Source organism: Eleutherodactylus coqui, chromosome 3 (assembly GCF_035609145.1).
Source record: "Eleutherodactylus coqui strain aEleCoq1 chromosome 3, aEleCoq1.hap1, whole genome shotgun sequence".
Taxonomy (NCBI): Eukaryota; Metazoa; Chordata; class Amphibia; order Anura; family Eleutherodactylidae; genus Eleutherodactylus; species Eleutherodactylus coqui.
Genome location: NC_089839.1, coordinates 286563834 through 286586521, shown reverse-complemented (window position 1 = coordinate 286586521; position 22688 = coordinate 286563834). Strand labels below are relative to the sequence as shown.

The 22688-nt window shown below is 44.6% G+C and overlaps 2 protein-coding genes across 2 annotated transcripts in view; both read right to left on the bottom strand.

The window, feature by feature from the left end:
* Positions 1–22688, bottom strand: part of AGBL4 (AGBL carboxypeptidase 4) — a 1858614-nt gene that overhangs the window by 592483 nt on the left and 1243443 nt on the right. The gene's annotated exons all lie outside the window — the stretch shown is intronic.
* The window catches only part of BEND5 (BEN domain containing 5), a 47405-nt gene continuing 31267 nt past the window's right edge, over positions 6551–22688 (bottom strand). The window contains exons 5-7 of the mRNA XM_066594767.1: positions 10961–11109; positions 8447–8660; positions 6551–6708 (exon numbers count right to left, since the gene is read on the bottom strand). Of these exons, the coding sequence (XP_066450864.1) occupies positions 6551–6708; positions 8447–8660; positions 10961–11109 (521 nt within the window). The remainder of the gene's footprint in view (positions 6709–8446; positions 8661–10960; positions 11110–22688) is intronic.

Sequence of the window (22688 nt, the reverse complement as noted above, 5' to 3'; positions counted from 1 at the left end):
CTGTGAACTTTGGAAGTTTAATGAGAACCTGTCACATTGGACATGGTGTCCTATCAGCAAGCAATATGTTATAGAGCAGGAGGAGCTGAACAGATCGATATATAGTTTTATGGGGTAAGATTCAGTAGAACTTGTATTTAATTTGGGGCTCAGGAGTCCAGTGGGAGGTCCTACTCATAGAATCATAGAATGATAGAGTTGGAAGGGACCTCCAGGGTCATCGGGTCCATCCCCCTGCTCAGTGCCGGATCACTAAATCATCCCAGATATTTGTCCAGCCTTTGTTTGAACACTTTCATTGAAGGAGAACTCACCACCTCCTGTAGCAACCTGTTCCACTCATTGACCCCCCTAACTGTCGAATATCTAATCTGTGCCTCCTCCCTTTCAGTTTCATCCCATTGCTTCTAGTCTTTCCTTGTGCAGATGAGAATAGGACTGATCCCTCTGCACTGTGACAGCCCTTCAGATATTTGTAGACAGCTATTAAGTCTCCTCTCAGCCTTATTTTCTGCAAGCTAAACATTCCAAGATCCTTTAACCGTTCCTCATAGGACATGATTTGCAGACCGCACATTATCTTGGTAACTAAAGATGAGTGAGCATATTCGCTAAGGGCAATTGCTCGAGCAATTGCCCTTAGCGAGTATGCTAGCTCATTACTATTGGTAAACCTTCTCTGAACTTGCTCCAGTTTATCTATGTCTTTTTTAAAGTGGGGTCCCCAGAACTGGACACAGTATTCCAGATGAGGTCTGACTAATGAAGAGTAGAGGGGGATAATTACCTTGCATAATCTAAACTCTATGCTTTTCTTAATACATCCCAGAATTGTGTTTGCCTTTTTGGCTTCTGCATCACACTGTTGACTCATGTTCAGTCTATGATCTATTAGTATACCCAAGTCTTTTTCACATGTGCTGCTGCTTAGCCTGAATCCTCCCATTCTGTATGTGCTTTTTTCATTTTTCTTGCCCAGATGTAGGATTTTGCATTTATTCCTGTTAAATACCATTTTGTTAGTCGCCACCCATTGTTCAAGCTTTTCTAGGTCTTTTTGAATACTCTCTCTCTCTAGTGTTAGCTATCCTTCCTAGCTTTGTGTAGTTGGCAAATTGAATCAGTTTCCCATCAATTCCCTCCCCCAGACCATTTATAAAAATGTTGACCACCACTGGGCCTAGGACAGAGCCTTGTGGTTCCCTACTTGATGCATTCTTCCACTTCGATGTGCAGCCATCTATGACCACTCTTTGAGTAGGTGTCTTCCTTGTATGAAAGTGCATATAAAACTTAGCTGTCAATCACTGAGTAGGACCGCCCACTGGACTCCTAAGTCAAACACAAATTACAAGTTATACTGAATCTTTAACCATAAAACTATATATCAGTCTGATCCTCCTGCTCTATAACATCATGCCTGTGGATGAGGCACAAGCTTTAGCCTGACAGGTTCCCTTAATAGTTTTTCTATAACACAACTAGATGACATGTTACTATGCTATGCAATCACTGAAAGTTGGTGATTGGTATGACCCCCGCAAATGACTTCGACGGAGGGGCTGCATTCATAGTAAAGTGATTGGCGCCTAGTTACACCTCTCTGCACGCACCTGGTTGGAAGCAAAGGGGTCACTTGCTTTACTATCATTTGCCCATTAGCAATAACATATCCAATCCTAATTTTTACTAAATTAACAACTCCCCCTCACTAACAGTGTCTGATCAGTAAAGCCTGATGAACACTTGAGCTGCGGAAGGGCTTTTAACCCCTTTCTGCTGCCGCCCTTTTTGTTTTTGTCATGTTAATTCTTTAGCTTTTCACTTTCAAAAAAATCTACTTTTTAAAAAGTGTTTCCAGGGAAATGGCTACATGAGAGCGTGTCTTTTTGCAGGATGAGTCAGTTATTTAATGTTACCGTATAAAGGGCTATGTAATATACTGGAAAACTTAAAAAAATTTCTAATTGGTGCAAAATGGAAAAAAAATGCAATTGTGCCATTTTGGGGGGGGGGGGGGGGTTGCTTTTACGACGTTCACGGCGCAGTAAAAATGATGTTCTCTTTATTTTGTGGGTCAGAATGATTATGGCGCTACCAAATTTGCATAGCTCCTTTAATGTAGCAAAACCTTTTTTTTTGCTTTCTGTCACCATTTTTTAACCCCAATAACATTTTGATTTTTTCATCAATGGGGTTACTTGAGAGCTCCTTTTTTGAGAGTTGACCTGTAGTTTTTATTGATACCATAATGTGAAGTTTTAATAGTCTAGACTTTTACGGACACAGCAATACCGTTTATTACATTTTTTTTTTTTTACTGCAACAATAGGGCAACCGATTTTTTTTTTTATTAAATGTTTAATAATTTTATGTCTCATAATACTAGAAAAAAAGTTTTACTTTTTTAATATTTTTTTAAGTCCCCACAGGACACTTGAACTTGCATTTGATTGCTCATACAGTACGACGCAATAGTATAGTAATGCATTATGCTGTATTCTGGCTACCATGACAATCAGGAGGCCCTTTACAATCTCATGGGTGGGGTGCTATCAGGATCCCTGAACACTGATTGGGGCATTTCAATTTCATGTTTCAGAGTTGCCAGCAGCATTTAACCCTTTCCAGTCCACTGTCTGACGTCTAAAGACATTAGGATTTAAGGCTGTACAGCTCCGATTTTGGAAGACGTCCGTCGGGGTTCTCTTACTGTATATTGCCAGCCTCTCTGCTGTCGGAGCCTATCCAACGTGTCACCTCATGCAGTACTGGCTTTAGCCAGCATATAGCGCTGTTGTATAACAGCAGAAAAAGAGTAAGCCCCCTAGGAAAACCAGGATACAAATTGGCTTGGAAAGCGTTAAAGGATTAACAGCCGCGATCCCTGCTATCTTTGATTAAGGCTATGGCGGGCATGTGTCAGCTGCCAAGCCCATTCTATACACAGATACCAGACATGCGCTGTACACGTGTAATTTGCCCTCTCACTTAATGCTATTTGTTCCTGAAAATACATAACTTTGTGCAGGTGATCCTTGACTGGTCTTCGTAGGTCCACCTTATCGAGTATTTCGAGCGATTAGTAAGACGTTAGTCGCTCCATGTTAAGCCACCTTATATAAACCCCCCCTTCCAGTTCTACTTAAGGGCTCCTTCACACGAGCGTATGTGTATTTGCGTGCGCCTTAGTGTAGCATTTGCTTTTTTGTGCGCACGTTGGCACATTTTACTGTACTATTCGCTTCCACATGGCATGTACATTTGCGCGCGGCAAACAAAGATGGCGTTGACTACTGAGTCCAGATGTGCTCTTTTTACTGCGAAATTAAGCAGTGTTGCATGCATCTCCTTGCGTATCACATGTGCATTTGTGCACCCCCACTGACTTCAAATACGCTAGAAATGCACAGATACGGAAATGCAAACAAGCCCATTTACATCAACGGGTTCCATTCTCTGCATATTGCGTGCGTGAATACGCCCGTGTGAAGCCGGCTTAAAAGACACGTATGAAACATGGCACAATACTTTACAAATCAGCAGCAGATTTTTGGCAGCACTGAAATGGAAACACAGACCTCATGTCACAAGGACTAAATTGGACTTTATGTGTCCAGGCGACCAATCAGATCGTAGCCAGAGGCTGATTGGCTGCTGAGAGTAACAAAGTAACTTTTTCTTTTAGGAGTATTTAATACATGGGAGCAACTGCATTCACTTACTATAAGAAAACTTACATTCAAGTACTACGTCAAGAAAACCCATGGCACGGCGTGTCATATCATATGTGCAAAACAGCAGAGCAGTACAGAACTAGAATACAGGAATTGCGCGAGTTTTACTCTGACCGGCTGTAAACACCGCATGAACGAGAGAAATAACATCAACATCAAAACTCACAGCGTAAAAGAGAGCAGGAAGAAGTAAACAGCACTTTACATACTGATCCCCTATAAGAGGAAAAGGAGATGCGTGCCGCGTCAGCCACGAATTGTTCTCACCTCTGATAGGCCGATCTGTTTCGTGGAAAGCTGGGTGACAGCAAGTAGAAATGGCGTTAAAAGGCTGTATTCACTTGTGCGCTTGCGATATCGGTCAGTAAAAATCTGACCGTTTTTCAAGCGAATTCCCTGCGATTCTGATGCATGAAAAGCGTTCGACTTGCATCAGATTCTTGCGTTTTTCATACTCGTGGAGAAATCGTAAGTGGTTCCAATAGTAAAATGCTAACTGGAAGAGCCCAAACTGGCTGTTATACACCATTTCTTGTGATCCTGTGGATAGGCAATAGATGATTTTGGTGGGATAACCCCTTTAACTGCCTAATGCCCCAGGGCGTATATTTATATCCTGGGCTTGCGATGTTCCTTTGAAACATAATCGAGAACTGACACCTTTGACAGCTGCCCACTAGAGCGGTCACCCGAATCACAGCTGCCCACCCTTTACATTTAAAAAATCATAACTCTTTTATTTATCCATCGGCACGGCTGTCTGAGGGCTTGTTTTTTGTGAGACGAGTTGTGTTTTTTATGGTGCAACGAAATTCCACAATTTTTGGGGGCATCTTATTTCAATGGTGTACACATTGCGGCAAAAATGACAGAACTTTATTCTATGGGCCTCATGTGGCTGTTAAGGCAGCAGAATGCAGTCCTAAGCTCTTGCTCATGACTTGAAGGTTGCGAGTTCAATCTCCGAATGGTTTAGGTAGCCGGCTCAAGGTTGACTCAGCCTTCTATCCCTGTGAGGTTGGTAAAATGAACTTGCTGGGGGGTTAAAAATAAATTACCTAAAAACGCTGCGGAATAAGTTGGTGCTATACAAATAACAAGTACCTCCCCCCATTGGGTGAGTACGGTTACAACAATACCAAATTTATATTGTTTTTTTTGATTGCTTTGCTACTTCTATAAAACAGACTATTTCTAGTAAAAATAAAATTATTTTCTGCCGCCATCTTCTGACCACCATAACGTTTTTAAATTTTCCCTCCACATAGTTGTACGAGGGCTCGTTTGTTGCGGGACGTCCTGCAGTTTCTATTAGTACCATTTTGGAGTACGTATGACTTTGTATTTACTTTTAATCATATTTCATTACATTTTTTCTTGGAGACGGGGTGACCAAAAAAAGTGAAATTCTGCGGTTGTGTTTTTTTCTTTTTGACGACGTTCACCTGTGCGGGGTGAATAATGCATTACTTTGATAGATCGGACCTTTATGGATGCAGCAACCGTAAATATGTTTTGGGATTTTTTTTATTATTAATATAGAAAAAGGGGATTTTTTAAAAAATAATAAATAAAGCTTTTTTCAATAGATTTCACTAATTTTTTAGTCCCCATAGGGGACAAGAACTTGTGGTGGTTTGATCGCTCCTACAGTCCTACGTAATACCATAGTATTACATCATAAGGCGACCTGATAGACAGTCTATCAAGCCACGCCACAGGCATGACTTGATAGGCAATCTGCAATGGCAGCACTGGGGGCTTTCAGAAGACCCCGGCTGACATGGCAAACAAACAGCACCCAGTAATCTCATCACGTGGGGTTGTTTAAGGTTAAGATCTGTGATCAGCAGCAATGCTGATCACAACTGTTGCGGCTAGGTGTCAGCTGTAAGAAACAGCTGGCATCCGCATTGTAGGGAGCGTACAAACCACGTAACTCAAGGTCATTGAGCATTAAGGGGTTAAAGGGGTTGTCCCACCAAATTAAGTTATTTGCTATCCACGGGATAGGGGAGAACTATCTGATCATTGAGCATTCGACCACTAGGACCATCTATGGCTTATAAATACAGTGGGCCCAAAGGTCCCCAAATAAATGGCCAGGCTCATTCATCTCAGTGGTACAATCACTCACCTATCTCTGGCGGTCTCATTGAAATTAATAGAATGGCGGTGCTCATGCTCGACTGCCTCTCATTTCACTTGGGGAATCCCGTTCTCATAATCGGTGGCGATCTCTGTGGTTGGACCACCAGCAATCAGGTAGTTATTCCCTATCCTGTGAATAGGGTACAACTTCTTTAGATGATACAACCCCTTTAACCCCTTTAACATTGCTAAGCTGGGTGGAAGGAATAAAATCAGCCATGATGGATGTCACCCACCTATCCCAGAAACAAATATTAAAAAAATGATGAAATCAGGAAAATTCAAGGGGCAATACTTAAATACAAATCGTTTCATACTTTAGAAAGAAATACGTTATAACACAATCTCAGCAATTTGTAGTTTTTGGTGAGCCTGGCAGAAAAAGTGTAAAACATGATCAAATCCAGCACAACCAGGACTGACTGTAAAAAAAACAAAAACGAGCGACAGGATGGCGGAGGCAAATCTTCTGACCACGGAGTAAAACACGAAGGCGCTTTTTCACTTCCACTGTCAATAACAACAAATGCTTGCGGTTCTTTGCCGGTAAGAACTGCGCTGTCGCGCCGCAGGATCAGTGAGGACATGAATGTGGTGCGTTTTGGTTCTCGCAGTAGAAACGGATGGAATAAGACAATCACCCCCAACTTACAAAAATAGGTTTATTGGAGACTGAATTTTGCCTCTTTCCTCTCCTCGTTTTTGCAAGACTTGTTGATGTCCATGATCTTCTCGCAGATGTACTTGTTGACTTTGGAGAGCCTCTGTGCGATCTCGTTCTCGTCCATCGTCTCTTGTGCTATTCTGTCGTACACGCATTCTAGGAGGCAAGAAACAGGAAGAGATGAGCGGCGGCTCCTCGGGAAGAGAAAGCTTCACGCACATGGATAGCATTCATCTACCTTAGGGCTTGCTCACATGGCCATATTCTCGCATGGGTTTTGTGCGATCCGATGTACAGAAAACTCATGCAAATATGAAATTCATTTTCTCGAATGGATTTAGTCACATGAGCGATTTTTTTTTTACTCGCCGCATTAATACTAAGAAAAAAAACCCCATAAATTCCATTTTAGGGCGTTCCGTCACAACACCTTGCCCATTGTTTTCAATGGGACTTTGAAGCACATCGCATGGCACTTGTATGCTGCGTGATGTGTATGTGAAGTCAATGGGAAACACCTGCAATCCTTTCCCGTGTGCGAGGATCGCGATTTCACGGAAGTGCTGCGATGCGTTTTTTAAAATCAAAAACACTTTGCAGCGCCATTAAAAACGCATGTTGACAAGCCTGAGTGAATGCAGGCTTAAAGGGATATTCTCATCTCAGCAAGTTAATCTCTATCCGCAGTACAGGAAATATCCTGCTGATTGCTGGGAGTCAAACCGATCCACAGATATCTTCCCCAATGCACTCTAAAATCTTGACAATCTTGAGTCAAAATCAATTTTAGATGTGGAAATGCTGCTGAACTTGCCATGGAATTTCCGCTGTGGACTTTGCGCAGCATTTCCGCCCCATGTAAACACATCCTTAACCCCTTCAGTGGCAGGTTTATTATATAATAGAGCTTCAAAGGAGATTTTCCGGGCGAGCCACTAAATGGGTTAAACTACTTTCTACATTATGTAAGTTATATAACGTTAAACTATCGGATGCTTTTTAATTTGAGTAGATTATTTAACATATTATATAAAAAATAATAGGCATTTATGTTTTCAGGACCAATTTTTTTAACATGAGTTTTTTTTTATTTTACTTGATATTTTTTACTTTTTTTTTAACCCCATACGGCAGACATATATATTCATTCGCCAGTACATTAGCCTGTGCACTAAACCCAGCCAGTTGTTACAGTATGCCCTAACAATAGTTAGACAGACCTGGGGGCCTACAATGGACTGTCTGTCCATACAGGGTATGGACCCCCGATCACATCACAGCGATTCCAAACAGTTATGGCCACCGTAAGGTCCAGACTACTTTTTGACTTTGCCTCCCTTACTACCCTATTCACATGTATAGGGGTCTTCTACGAGTCGTAGAGTCTCAAGCAATAAGATATCACTGAATAGTTCTACGATAGTATAAAGAACAGGTCGTCGGTATTTCAGAAGCTTTCTGGATGCGTCTTCTCCATTAAGACGGCAGAGAGTGAACCTGTGTAGTCTGCTGGATTCCCCCCCTTGAGCCTGTCTCCTTGGTGACACTCATCAGAGAGCGCGGGAGAGAAGAGAGCGCTGCGTAAAGATCACTGCTGCAAGGAACTAAACTGAAGCGAGAACAGTAAGAAGCATCATTGTTCCCATCCCTGAAACTATCTTTTAATGTTTCCAACTTCAATTTAGCCTCTTCCTGTGGAGAGCGGAGCACCAAGGGCGGCTCTGGCGGTGACAGGTGTCACCGGCGGGTACTGGGCTTTGAACGTCTTTCACTTCTGCTCGCGAATAACTACTTCAATTCATGCTTATTAATTAGGGACTTTTTTGAAGAATCCTTATCAATTAGCAGCTAGTGTGATGGCGCGAGGCTAGAAGTGACATATGATAGAGTCTACCTCTGATAACACTTAGTTTGTGAGGTGACAACGGAGGTTTGGGACTTGCGTCCTTTTTCTTCTTGGTGGCCACGCCGGTGACGCTTCGGTTTTTTAGGACATCTGTGCCCCAGATCATGACGGCCAGATTCTTGGTGTACTTGGAATCTCCTTGCGTTGCTTGTAGCTGGTGCCATTTCTCCTCATTCACCCATACACCACTCCCCAGATGGACCTATATGTAATGGGAAGATTACAAAGACGCGTCATTTATAGTATTTCGGGATTCGGGCGATAACTATCAGAATTAAAGGGGTATTCAGTGCATTTAGCCCTTTGTAGTATTGAGGCCATCAATATATAAATAACTGACTGGTGGGGGTGTAGCACTCAAGACCTCTGGGGGATCAGTTGATCTCAGCCCCCGCAGCATATCTGCTTTGGGGTCAGAGCTGAAAATGCAATAGTAGGTATAGATTCTATTGATTTTAATGGGAGCCAAACCTTCTACTGCACTTCCGGTTCTAACCCCAACGCGGACAGAGATGTCAACATTCGGGCCACTGCAGTGAGTGCAGGGGGTGAGATCAGCCGATTGCCGACAGTCCTCTGCCGATCAACGACTTATGACTAATCATGAGGATAGGTCATCAATATTGTTATATTGGGTTAAATGCCTGGCATACTCCTTTAAGAAAGGAAATAAAACTGGTAATGTCAAGTGTAATGATCAATGTCTGTAAACTCTGGTCCAAGCAGAAAGATGGAGGGCAGGACACAGTATTACAGCTCCTTCATTCTAGTGACTAATGGGGGTTCCAGTAGAGAGATTTTCCTATTAAACTAGGCAATAAATGTTAGCTCACTAGGACCCCCACAGACAACAGGTATGGAGAACCTCATTCCTCCTAGTATACAGCAGCGGTAAAGGGCTGTCCCCATCTTTCAAAGTGATGCAATGTTGCTAGGATAGGCATGGCATGTGATGTCATGTTGCGACCATCACTTTATGATTAGCGGGGTCCGGCCTCTGATCCGGAAGGGCTGGTGTAACGCTGCATCCCCTTCAAGAGAAGAAACGCTTTCTTTTCTCCTTAGGGAGAGTACCTAGAACGTGAGTGAGTGAGACTTATAAGGCCATGCATGCTCCTCTGGGTAATATGCAAATAAGGGAGATGGAATAATACCTCTGCAGCGCCACCTATTAGAAGGCAGCATTCCTGCAAGTCAATGTTATACTCTTTATACAAGCCTTGTAACAATGACTGGGAATTGAAAGCCAAGCCAGAATCCATACAGAGGAGAAGAGACGCCTGGCCATCTGGTTCTACAAGGAACTTCAGCAGTCTCCAATTCACTCGAGAAAGTCAGACCCCCACCGATCATAAATTGATCACATATCCTAGCAGCATGTCATCACTTTTATAAGACAGGAAAACCACTTTAAAAGGTCGTCTCATGACAGGTTTTACTTGCCCTTCGGGAAGTCCTGCCATAGCTTGTCCTGAAGTGTAGCAGCGGTGGCCATGCATGTGCACCACTGTTACTGCCGGTGACAGCCAACTCGGCTACTTCTGGCAGACCTACTGAAGTGAATGGGAGCAGTGGAGGTGCGCATGCAAGGCTACTGCTGCCTTATGCTTTGGGAAGAGCCATGGCTGGATGACAGGTAAAAACCCCTTTAACCTCTGCAAATGCCAGTATCCCACTCCATAATACTCTTTGACAGCTGACACCCAGAAGAAACAGCCCTAATCAGCGTTCACAATAATTGCGTCTCTTAACCCTTTCAATGCCCTGATCAGCAACCCCCCTTGTGATGAGATTATGAGCAGCCATGTCGTTCTGTAGGGAAACACAGGCTTGCATTGTATTTCTGCATAATAAGATGGGCCTGTGGCTATCTTAATAGAATGCTGGCAGAAATACCATATACTGCAATGCCTAAAGGGGTTTTCCCACTTATAGCTGTTGACAGATAGCTCCGTACATTCCACAGTGGCCCAGGTTGGTACTGCAGGCTGAATCCTGTTGAAGTGAATGGAACTCGCCAACAGTACCAACCCAGGCCAATGCGCAATGTACAGATGTGTCTTAAAAAAGCTAGAAGTGGAACCACCACTTTAAGTATAGCAGTATATTGTAAAAACTATGAAATGATCACAAATTCAAGTCCCATATAGGGATTTTAAAAAATATATTTGCTATCGTAGCACACATAGAATTTTTTTTCCAATTTCACTCCGCTTAGAAATTTCGGAAAGTTTTTAGTACATTATAGGTCACATTAAATAGTACCATTGAAAAATACAAGTCGTCCAGCAAAGAAGAAGCCCTCAGACAGCTATGTGGACAACAGAATACATGAGTTATGATTTTTTGAAAAAGGGAGGAGAAAACAAAAAATAAAAATGTCCGCATCCTTGAGGGGTTAATTTATGCTGGTTTTGGAAGGTTTTTGTGGGTTTCCTCCTGGCAGTAGTAAGCTTGTAGTGTGGTATTCAGTGTAATGTAACTATAAAACCAGTCCTTTACCTTCCCGTTCTCCAGAATGTACTTATCCAGAACTGGGGTTGGAGTTGGGTAGAACGAGGAAGTGTTTGCCTCTTCGGTGATCGGCTTCGGGACTTCTGGTTCGGGTTCGCACAGTTCTGAGTCTTCTGTCTTTAATTCTATTGTGAATCCTAAAGACAAAAACAACAGCTAAATAGAGGAAAAATATAGAGGCTACATGGACTTATCAACTGTATTAATCATAGCGTTTCCATTTTACCACACCCCACATTAAAGAATCCTAGAATGGTAGAGTTGGAAGGGACCTCCAGGGTCATCGGGTCCAACCACCTGCTCAGTGAATTCATGAATGGGTGAATTCATGAATGGGTGTGATTGAGAGGTGCCTCTAATTGGCTCAGTGCTGAGCCAATCAGGGGCAGCTCTCACTCACACCCACTCACACCCACTGCAGGCCGGCCGCGCTGAACTCCGTCTGCCGGGAGCAGGTGAGTATATATATATATTTTTTATTTTAACACATTTCTGGATGAATTGCAGGGAAGGGCTTATATATTTAACTCCTTCCCGACAATTCACCCCGCGCACGCCCGCAGCCCATTGCTTTCAATGGAGCCGGCTGTATTGCCGCCTCCATTGAATTCAATGGGCAAACATCGTTCTTCTCTGCCACAGCTGTTACAGCTGTGGCAGAGAAGAATGATTTGTATTCTATATGTTCTCAATGGGGTCGGCGCTGCTGCCGCCGGCCAATTGAGCGCATATAGAGAAGAGAACAGGAATCGCAGATAGGTGCGATCTGCGATTTCTGTTCTATAATTTATTGGACGAGCGCATAAAAAGCGCTCATGTGTCCGATACCATTGCAAAGCAATGGTTTTAAAAAAAATCGCCGGACGAATGCGCAAATCACGCAAAAAAACGCCCGTCTGACTAAGGCCTATGGGTGACTACCCACTGCAGTTTTTTTTTCTCTGCGAAATTCGCTGCGTTTTTTTTTTCTACAGGGGTCTATGGGACTTGTAATGTTAAAATCGCGATCACGCAAAATCACAATTTTGCGGTAAATTGCGATTTTGCGCGATCGCGATTTTAACATTACAAGTCCCATAGACCCCTGCAGAAAAAAAAAACGCTGCGGATTTCGCTGTGAAAAACACTGTAGTGGGTAGTCACCCTTAATGGGAAACCAATAGGGAACATTGACATGGAAAAGGACTTGGGGATTTTAGTGAACTGCAAGTGTCAGACAGCTGCTGCCAAGGCAAATAGGTTCATGGGTTGCATCAACAGAGGTCCAGGGGTACATGACAAGAACATTGTTCTTCCTCTTTGTAGTCACTGGTCCGACCATACATGGAAAATTGTGGCCAGTTTTGGGTACCGGTACCCAAGAAGGACATATCAGAGGTTGAGCGGGTACAAAGGTAGCAACTATAGTAATAAATGGAATGGGCAGATTACTTGCGGAATATTTAGTTTTGGGAAAACACGGCTGAGGGGCGACCTAATAACCATGTATAAATATATCAGGGGACAATACATCATCTATTTATACCCAGGACTGTGACTGTACCAAGGAGGCGTCCTCTACATCTTGAGGAAAGAAGGCTTCTACATCAACATAAAAGGGGGTTCTTTACTGTAAGAGCAGTGAGACTGTGGAACTCTCTGCCTGAGGACGTGGTGATGGCAAATTCGATAAAAGAGTTTAAGAGGGGCCTGGTCATCTTTTTCAAGTGTCATAATATGATGTTATAATTCCTAATTACTTCAGAAGGGTCGGTGATCTAGGGATTATTCCGAGTGCCAGATTGGAGTTGGGAAGGAATTTTTTTACCTTAAATTTGAAAAATTGGCTTCTACCTCATTGGCGGGGGGTGGGTGGGGGGTTGCCAATTTTTGGATCAACATTGGGGAGGAAATAAGCTGAACTAGACGGACATGTGTCTTTTTCAGCCTAACATACTATGTAACTATAAGTTGTTTCCGTTCACAGGCCCCCCTTTCACTGGATGTTTTCCTTGATGCTCTTCACTCCGCGGCATGAGAAATCCCCACAAGGTTGGCTGCGTATGAAATCTTGGCCCCAATGACCGGGCCTCATTGGAAGTCGCTCAGATTGCTGGAATTTCCCATCTAATGCGGATTCACACTGAAACCAATCCACAGAAAACTGGTGACTAGTTTTTATGTTGTGTTCCGGGGTCACAGGTCCAATCTCCATAGAGGGAAGCTCTAATTATAAATAAGATGGGGTCTCTAATGCAGTGACCATTCATTGTATGTTGAATTGCATCAGTTGCTGGAGGTTCGTTTTGGCACAATAGATATAATATGGAAGTAATGATCTCTTCAGTAGCATGGATTGCATCCTGAAGCAATCCAACAGCTCAAATGACTTCACTTTACAGGGGCTTAGAAGTTAAACAGGCAAATAAAAGAAACAAGAAAAGAAAAGCTGAAAAAAATAAGAACACTGTGTACCATCACCAGGTAAAACGATTCTCAGCCCTGCGCCGAGACGCACAAAGTATCCGTCCGACAGTCAAAGAACCAGGTCGTAACCTGAAGAGACTGAGTAAAGTGAGTTTTGAAAAGAGACAAGTAACTCCGTGGAGAAAAGTAATAGCAGCCACTCTCCAACTGGAGGAAAGTGCCCTCGTAAGCAAATATGATGTCACTGTTCCGTATAATTCTCGCCTTTAGTATGGGTTTATTGCCTTATTTTTCTAGCATCTGAAAAGTCTATACATTTCTTGCAGATGAATTAAAAATAAAATTAAGAAGCAACTAAAAGTTAATTGGCTTTATAATGTTCCTGGACAAAGACGTAAATTGCGCACTTATGATTCAGCTGAAAAAACAGCTTTATTTTTAATCAAACTGTGAAATATGGTATGTCGGTGACAGGCGGTTACATAAATAAAATTTTTGCTTACTTTAGAATTTTACCCATTAATTTTTTTTTTTTTTTCAAATAAATGAATATTTTCCAGGATGACAGCTTTTGTAAAGTTTTCAAACATGGCCACTGATGGAGGGGCAGGTGACCACAGAATCATAGACTGGTTGAGTTGGAAGGGACCTCCGGGGTCATCGGGTCCAACCCCCTGCTCAGTGCAGGATTCACTAAATCATCCTAGACAGATATCTGTCCAGCCTTTGTTTGAACACTTCCATTGAAGGAGAACTCACAACCTCCCGTGGTAACCTGTTCCACTCATTGATCACCCTCACTGTCTTATATCTAATTTGTGTCTCCTCCCTTTCAGTTTCATCCCATTGGTTCTGGTCTTTCATTGTACAAATGAGAATAGGGCTGATCCCTCTGCACTGTGACAGCCCTTCAGATATTTGTAGACAGCTATTAAGTCTCCTCTCAGCCTTCTTTTTTACACCTGGGACTTATTAAGTTAGAAATGGTTTACAAAAATATGCTTTAAAGAAAATCCTAAAATACAATCCAATGAAATAAAAAAAACAACCCCCAACACAAACCATCGCTGTAGCTACCCCATGACCCGACTATATACATCTTATGTACCGAAGCAACTAAAACAAAATAGGGAGCTTGTTCTGAACCTTTATTTTGGTTTCAGTTTGGAAAATTAATGAATAAATTACTCCAAATAAAAAAAAAGAAGAAACAACACATTTCTGTAAGGCCTTAGTCACACGGGCGTTTTTTCACGCGATTTGCGCATCGCATGACGGATGCGCATGCGCAAATCGCGTGACCGGCGCCGAAAAATCGGCCCAAAAATCGCCCGAAAATCTGCTCCTAGCCGCGTTTCATTAGAAACGGGCCGGAGCTGTCCAGCGCATTGCATTCAATGGAGCCGGCAATACAGCGGCTCCATTGAATGCAAGCGCTGCGGGAGAGTGTGGGATGAATTGTCGGGGAGGGGTTAAATATATAACCCCTTCCCTGCAATGCATCCTTAAATGTGAAAAAATAAAAAAAAAGGATGTACTCACCAGCTCCCGGCAGCTGGAGATCCCGGCGGCCGGCCTGCAGTGGGTGTGAAGGAGGTGTGACTCAGACTTGCCCCTGATTGGCTCAGCGCTGAGCCAATCAGAAGCAAGTCTCAGTCACACCCATTCATGAATTCATGAATGGGTGTGACTGAGATCAGCCTCTGATTGGCTCAGGCTGAGTCAATCAGGGGCCAGTCTGAGTCACACCCCTTCACACCCACTGCAGGCCGGCCGCCGGGATCTCCAGCTGCCGGGAGCTGGTGAGTACATCCTTTTTTTTCACATTTAAGGATGCATTGCAGGAAAGGGGTTATATATTTAACCCCTCCCCGACAATTCACCCCGCGCACGCCGGCAGCCCATTGCTTTCAATGGAGTCGGCTGTATTGCCGCTCCATTGAATTTAATGGGCAAACATTGTTCTTCTCTGCCACAGCTGTTACAGCTGTGGCAGAGAAGAATGATTTGTCTTCTGTATGTTCTCAATGGGGTCGGCGCTGCTGCCGCCGGCCCCATTGAGCGCATATAGAGAAGAGAACAGGAATCGCAGATCGCAGATAGGTGCGATCTGCGATTTCTGTTCTCTAATTTATCGGACGAGCGCATAAAAAGCGCTCATGTGTCCGATACCATTGCAAAGCAATGGTTTTAAAAAATCGCCGGACGCATGCGCATGCGCAAATCGCGGCAATAAACGCCCGTGTGACTAAGCCCTAAGGCTGGTTTCACATTTTTTTTAAGCTGCAGTTTTTGATTTTGTTTTTTTTTTTGGTCTAAGCCAAAAATGGATCCAGCAGGAAGGAGAAGTAAAAGTTCCTGCCTTTATATTTCCAAATCTATTGGAATCCACTTCTGGCTTTTCTAAAAAAAACAAAAAAAACAACAACTTTCATTAACAACAACGCAGTTTTGGCCCAAAAAATGCTGTCCATGAAACTACCCTAAAAAGGTATTAATAAAAAACCCTACTCTATATATGCCACAAAAACTAGATTCATAAAAGTGACTGGAGAACGGTGAAACCATCCGATTAATTGTAAGGAAAAAGCCATAAGCGATTCATTCACAATTTTTTGATGTTATTTGATGTAAAATGACCAGCGATAAACACATTTTGAGGTTCATGCCCTCTTCATCAGTACTGAAGCTAGTGGCAGCAAGAGGCTGTATAGTATGAGAAGCTGACGCACACCCAGGACTTAGTAACAGGGAGCGTGAAGCCTGAACAGAGGAGTGTGAGATTATTTTGGAAGTCCATGAAATAAAAAAATTAGTCTCTTAAGTCACCACATGTACAAAATCGCTAAAAAGTATCTGCTCATCTAGGAGTAAAACTTTCTGCCTGCTGTAGGGTTTGTGTCAGTTTGAACAGTGTAATACCAAATTTCTCCTGAGTGAGTGCTGTAGGGTAAATCAACATTTTCTCGAGCAGTGGGACAATCTGTGATCTGCTGATTTTTTGGGGAATTTTTCTAAAAAATATGTTTTGTTAATTAACTGCAGCTGGGGGCGTGGCCTAACTCCTGAGCAAGATGGCCGCTTGAGACCAGAGCTCCCTCAGCGAGGCGCCCACAGGGGACCCACAGCATTGATAGCAGCATCAAAATGCCCAAACCTGTAAGGGACAAAGGTGGAGAACAAGCCTGCACACCCAGGACCTCCAAAAGCCAGACAGGGATGCAGCGCTTTCTGAAGGAGCACAGCTCCCGCTCCCCCCACCCTTCCATCAAGATAGTGCCGGCCTCGGAGGCTGCATCTGCCTACAGTAAGGAGGGGGAGGGAGAGTTCTCTGATGAAGAGGATTCCAGCCCTGTGTCCCGGGGATTTATGAAGGAGCTTATCTCAAAGGCTCTGTCCCCCCTCATAAACGAGCTAACAGAGATAAAAGCTGACATAAGGCAGATGGGTGGCAGAGTTGAGGAGCTGGAGTCTGCCTCTGCCTCTGCTACATCTCATGCCCTGGCCATGGCTAAAGTCTTAAAGGAACAGCACGACAATTTAAATAAAGCCCTCATTCTCCAGGAGGACCTGGAGAATCGTAACCGGAGATGCAATATCCGTTTCAAGGGAATCTCTGAATCCTGGGCAGCGGAGGCCCTGTCTAAAGTTGCCATTGAAATATTTGGCCAGCTACTTGGGCAAGACAGAGCGGCGACAATTTCTGTGGAACGCATCCACCGCGCTCTTAGACCCCTTCCCCCGCCTGCAGAGCCACCCAGGGATGTTATCTGCAGGCTCCTCACCTTCCAGGACACGTCTGCCATCCTGAAAGCTGCCAGACAACACAAAAATCTAACATACGGGGACTCTTCAATCCAAATTTTCCAGGATCTATCCCCTGCTACTCTTACAAAGAGGCGAATTATGCGACCTCTTCTGGAAGCCCTCAGAGCAAGAGACATTCGCTACGCGTGGCTCTTCCCTTTCGGCATTAATATATCATACAACGGCCGCAGATTATTGATTCGTACTCCAGACGACCTCAGTAATTGCTGGGAGCACCTTGAGATGGACCCAATAGAGCTGCCAAACTGGCTCCCCCTCCCGGAGTTCCCTAAGCTTCCAAAGCTTTCCCTCCCAGAATCCTGGCAGGTGGCGAGTAACCTTAAGTCGCCCAGAAACAAAAAGAAGAAGGCCAAAGACCCTCCTGTTGCCCCTGACGACTGAAGAAGTGATGTCATCTAGAACTTCACTATGCCTCCCACCGGACGCCGACCTGGCTTCACACTTATCCAGTTCGGACCCTCCGGGTGATTGCGACTTTTTGTGATGTGTCTCCAAGTTGACATTCACTTCTCGTTATTGAAGATCTTGGGCTATCGCCTATTTTGATCACATTGTTCGTTGTTGCTGTTTTAAGCAGATTATTTGCACTAACGCTGTTTTTCCTCCTTTAGTAGCGATTATATGCTCCCTATTTCTACCTGTTGGTGTCGGGGCCTCTGCGGGCGCCTATCTGGTTAGGCCGATACCAAAGTAGTTGTTGGACCTCCTTTGTAGGGCCCAAACAACTCGCCCCCCACCTCAGCGGTCTCCTTAATTTTAGGAACCGTTGACCTTAACCCTCTATTTTAGGTTGTGGTTTGCAACCTACCTCCCTACCCGCTCTTTCCTCTTGTGTCTACCTCCTATTTTGCTCCATCCCCTTTCCCCCTCCTCTCCCCACTCCTTACCTCTAACCCGGTGCTCGCCCAGGGGATCCCCCCTGGATTTGATATTTAGGCCTACACCTGTGTAATTTGCTTGCTCTTTTCCTCTCCTAGTTAGGAAATCGTCTGCCCGCCCACGAGATCGGGATGACAGGACCTCTCCAGTTCTCGACCTTTAACGTCAACGGCTTGAATTCCCCAAACAAGAGACACCACGTGGCCCTTCTTCTGAAAAGGTATGGCTCAGGGGTAGTGTTCCTACAGGAGACCCATTTTAAAGGGGACAGATGCTTATCCCTCCCTGGAGGTCAGTTCCCGATGGCTTTTCATAGCTCCCACCCCTCCTCCGCTTCCAAAGGTGTGTCAACGTTAATACACAAATCTCTTAATTTTTTTTGTGAGGCTCGCTACGCAGATGAGGAGGGCAGGGTTCTCTTTCTGAGAGGACGCCTTAACGAAAATAAAGTGACCCTTGCAAATCTCTATGCCCCCAATAAAGACCAGATAGTATGGCTTACAACTCAATTAGAAATACTCAAACACTTCGCTAGTGGCCAGGTCATTTTAGGAGGGGACTTTAACCTCACTCTATCCCCTGATATGGACTCCTCGTCAGGGAAATCCCAAATCTCGCAGAAAAAGTTGAGCAAACTCATTAGGTGCATTTCACAGCTAAACATAGTTGATGCCTGGAGATGTCTTAACCCATCCACCAAGGATTATACTTTTTTCTCGCAGGTCCACTCCTCCTTCCAGCGTTTAGACTACATTTTCGTCTCCTCCTCCCTGTTGCAACACTCAAAAAAAAGCTATGATAGACGCCATGGCCATATCGGACCACGCCCCAGTCCACCTGACTCTCCACCTTCCAAATTCCCTCCCGCGTGAGTGGAGGTGGAGGCTTAACCCATCTCTCCTTGATTCAGCGGAAGACAGATCCCAGTTAAGCAAAGCTCTAGAGGAATTCTTCCAACTTAACACCTCAGAGGACTTGTCAGTCCCGACAGTGTGGGAGGCCCATAAGGCCTTTATGAGAGGACTTCTGATTGCCGCTGGCTCCAGGGCAAAGAAGAAGCAGCAAAAGGACATTGACGACCTACTTTCTCAAATTGCCAAGTTAGAGCGCCTGACTAAACTCTCCCAGTGTAAAGCATCTGCTGAAAAACTTGGTTTCCTTCGCACAGAACTTAAACTTCTCCTAGAAGCTAAATTTAATAAAAAATATCTCTACCTCAAACACATTTCATACGCGCAAGGAAACAAAGGTAGTAGGTTTACGTCGTCCCTCATTAAAAAAGCCCAAACAAGAAATCTCATAAAGGCCATTAAATCCCCCTCAGGTCAGCGTGTCACCTCCACCCCCGAAATTGCCAAAGAATTTCAAGCTTTCTATTCTTGCCTCTATAATCTACGGGACCCCCTCTCCGCTGAAAACATTCCCATCGTTAAAAAACAAATTGACCATTTTCTCATAGACTTAAATCTCCCCAAAATCCAAGAGGATGAAGCTGCATCCTTTTTGTCTCCGATCACTCCACAAGAGGTGGGCGACCTTCTAAATTCGTCTCCACCCGGCAAGAGCCCGGGCCCGGACGGCCTCCCCCTTATATACTACAAATCCCTTGGTGCTTCCCTTATCCCCAAACTAACTGAGCTTTATAATTCTCTCCTGAGTGGGACCCCCCTGCCTAGACAAGCGCAGGAAGCGCACATTACCCTGGTGCATAAAGATAACAAGGACCCTGAGTCCTGTGGGAGCTACCGTCCCATCTCCCTGATTAATTTCGACATGAAATTATGGGCCAAAATCTTAACAAAACGCCTAGAGAAACACGTTACTTCCCTAGTCAGCCCAGAACAAACGGGCTTTGTAGGGGGTAGAGAGGGACGAGATAATTGCTTAAGGCTCCTATATGCAGCCAGATTCTCTCAAACCCATAACATACCACTCGCCTTAGTAGGCACGGACGCCGAAAAGGCGTTTGACCGCGTGAATTGGCTGTACATGGAACAAGTCTTGCTCCATTTTAACATTCCTCCCAAATTTGTATCGGCAATTTTTTCTCTTTACGCAATGCCCCACGCAAGGCTTAAGATTAATAATTCTCTCTCCCCACCATTTGATATAAAAAACGGTACTAGGCAGGGGTGTCCCCTCTCCCCCACCCTCTTTATACTCGCTCTGGAGCCACTCCTCCAAAAGATCAGACTAGACCCGCTTGTACAGGGTTTGAGAATCGAGAACGAGGTCCTGTCGACGGCAGCATATGCCGACGATATCGTCTTTCTTATTACTAACCCGGAGGAGGGGCTTCCTCGCCTTACCTCCCTACTGGAGACCTTCGGAGACCTTTCTAATTTTAAAATTAATTTTTCTAAATCCGTGGCCCTAAACGTTTCAATTTCCACTTCCCGATTCAAGGCTATCAAGAAAATATCCCCCTTTTCGTGGTCCGACTCGGCCATTGACTTCTTGGGTATAAAATTAACGAAGAAGGCGGAGGACCTGTTTGCGATAAATTTCCTCCCCACCCTAACGAAAATCAAGAAGCTATTACGTTCTTACGATCTCCCCTTTATTTCTTGGTTAGGCCGTAGGAACATCTTGAAGACCTATATTATCCCCATTATCCTCTATAAGATGAGGCTCCTCCCTATATATCTCCCACCCAGCTTCTTTAAGGCGCTCCGCTCACTTTTCTCCAGATATCTCTGGATGGAAAAAAAACCCAGACTGGCCTACAGCCTTCTGACTAGGGGGCGCACGGAGGGAGGAGTGGACCTACCCTGTCCGCGTGAATTCTATCTAGCTAACCTATTGAATCACTGGATAGAACTCACACATCCAAATAGAGACCCATTGATTCAGCGCTTAGCAAAAGGGTCCTATGGCCCTACCTTGGTGGAGGACCTCTGGTTCCCAGAGAACAGGAGGTGTAAGGTTCGCAGAAAAAACCCCCTTTTGGAGGGGGCGATGGAATCATGGGGCGCCCTAGGGAAAACTCTGGCGCCTCCCCCTTCCCCACGCACACCACTATCTGCCCTTTACAAATATATGAATCTTCCTTTGGACTCATGCTCGACACGGGCTTGGAGGATGCTTTCTGAAAAACACTTTCAAGATGTATTCGCCCTCACCCAGGAAGCACCCCTCACTACCCTAAATGAGCTCCTACCTAATCGCCCCCTCCCCTTCCTGACTCTGACCCATATGGTGAGAACCCTAAATGATTTCAGGAAAACCTGCATCTCCTCCAGGCCACTTACCCATTTTGAAACCGCGATTAGTAACCTCTCCACTCCCTCCCTGAGAAAAATAGCTCACATTCGCAAGAACTACGTATCTCGCCCTTCCCGGACGAAACCTGCCTTCCTCATCTCCTGGGAGATAGAACTTCGCATCACTCTATCTGATAGTGAGACCAGATCGATTTTAAAAACAGCATTTGGGCTCTCCGCTTGTGTTACCGCCCAGGAGTCCCATTATAAACTCCTGGCGCGGTGGTACAGGACCCCGCAATGGCTACACGATCACAAGCTGGTGGCGGGGAATGAGTGTTGGAGGTGTGGGAGCTCCACGGGTTCTTATCTCCACATATGGTGGGACTGTCCGATTATAGCTCCCTTCTGGAGCAGCGTGGCGGGTGAGATGAAAAAGATCTCCCCCGATTTGGTGCTCTCCCCTGATGTGGTCTTCCTGTGGAGACCTACCCCTACCTTTCGCCCGACCAAGCATAGACTGATCGCTCTCCTGGTGGATACAGCTAGATCCCTTATTCCAGTGATGTGGAAGCAGAAGGACCCTCCCACGTTAACTCTTTGGAGGGCCAGAGTCAATATGCTAGCAAACCTAGAAGAACTTTCAAGCTGGTCCAATGGAACGCATGACAGGTTCCTAGAGATCTGGGGGCCCTGGCGGGCCATCAGGGGAGCGATTCAGGGTTGAGCCATAGAGGAAGCGTAAGGGTTACGGCGGACAGGCACCCCATCCATACCACGGATGCCTCTCTTGAAACCTCCCCCCTCCCCCCCCTGTCGCCCATGTTGCTCCCGAGTTGATCTTCTCGGCACCTGATGGTGTCCGGTGAAAAACCCTTTGGGCAGCATCTCAAACTGACATTCCGGGACCGACCTATCCTGGAGAGCACTATCTCCCTCCTCCCTCTCCCCCCCCAACTTATCCTATTTGTACCGTTATTCGTCCTGTGCGTCAGAAAACAGCAGGTGGCTGTTTATATATTCAGGGCTATCAGCGCGGTTGCCTCAGCCTCCCTTTTCATTCTCTTCTTTTTCATAGAAGAGGTTCATAGAGTTTGATTCTAGTAAAGTTCCTTTCCCTCTGAATCGTTTTTAGCCACTTTGGTTGTCTCCAACTGGGATAACCAAGGTGACACGAAATGTATATTGGAATGCTGTTTGTACCTCTTATTATTACTTCTGACTGTTTTTGTTTCTGTAATTCTCACAAAACCAATAAACATTGATTTATAAAAAAAAAATAAAAATTAACTGCAGCTATCACAAAAGATATCACCCAGGTTTTCCAGACTCTTGAAAGACAAACCTACCTGGTCATGCAGAGGTAAAAAAAACAGCAGGGGGTGCAACGCGCAGCATAT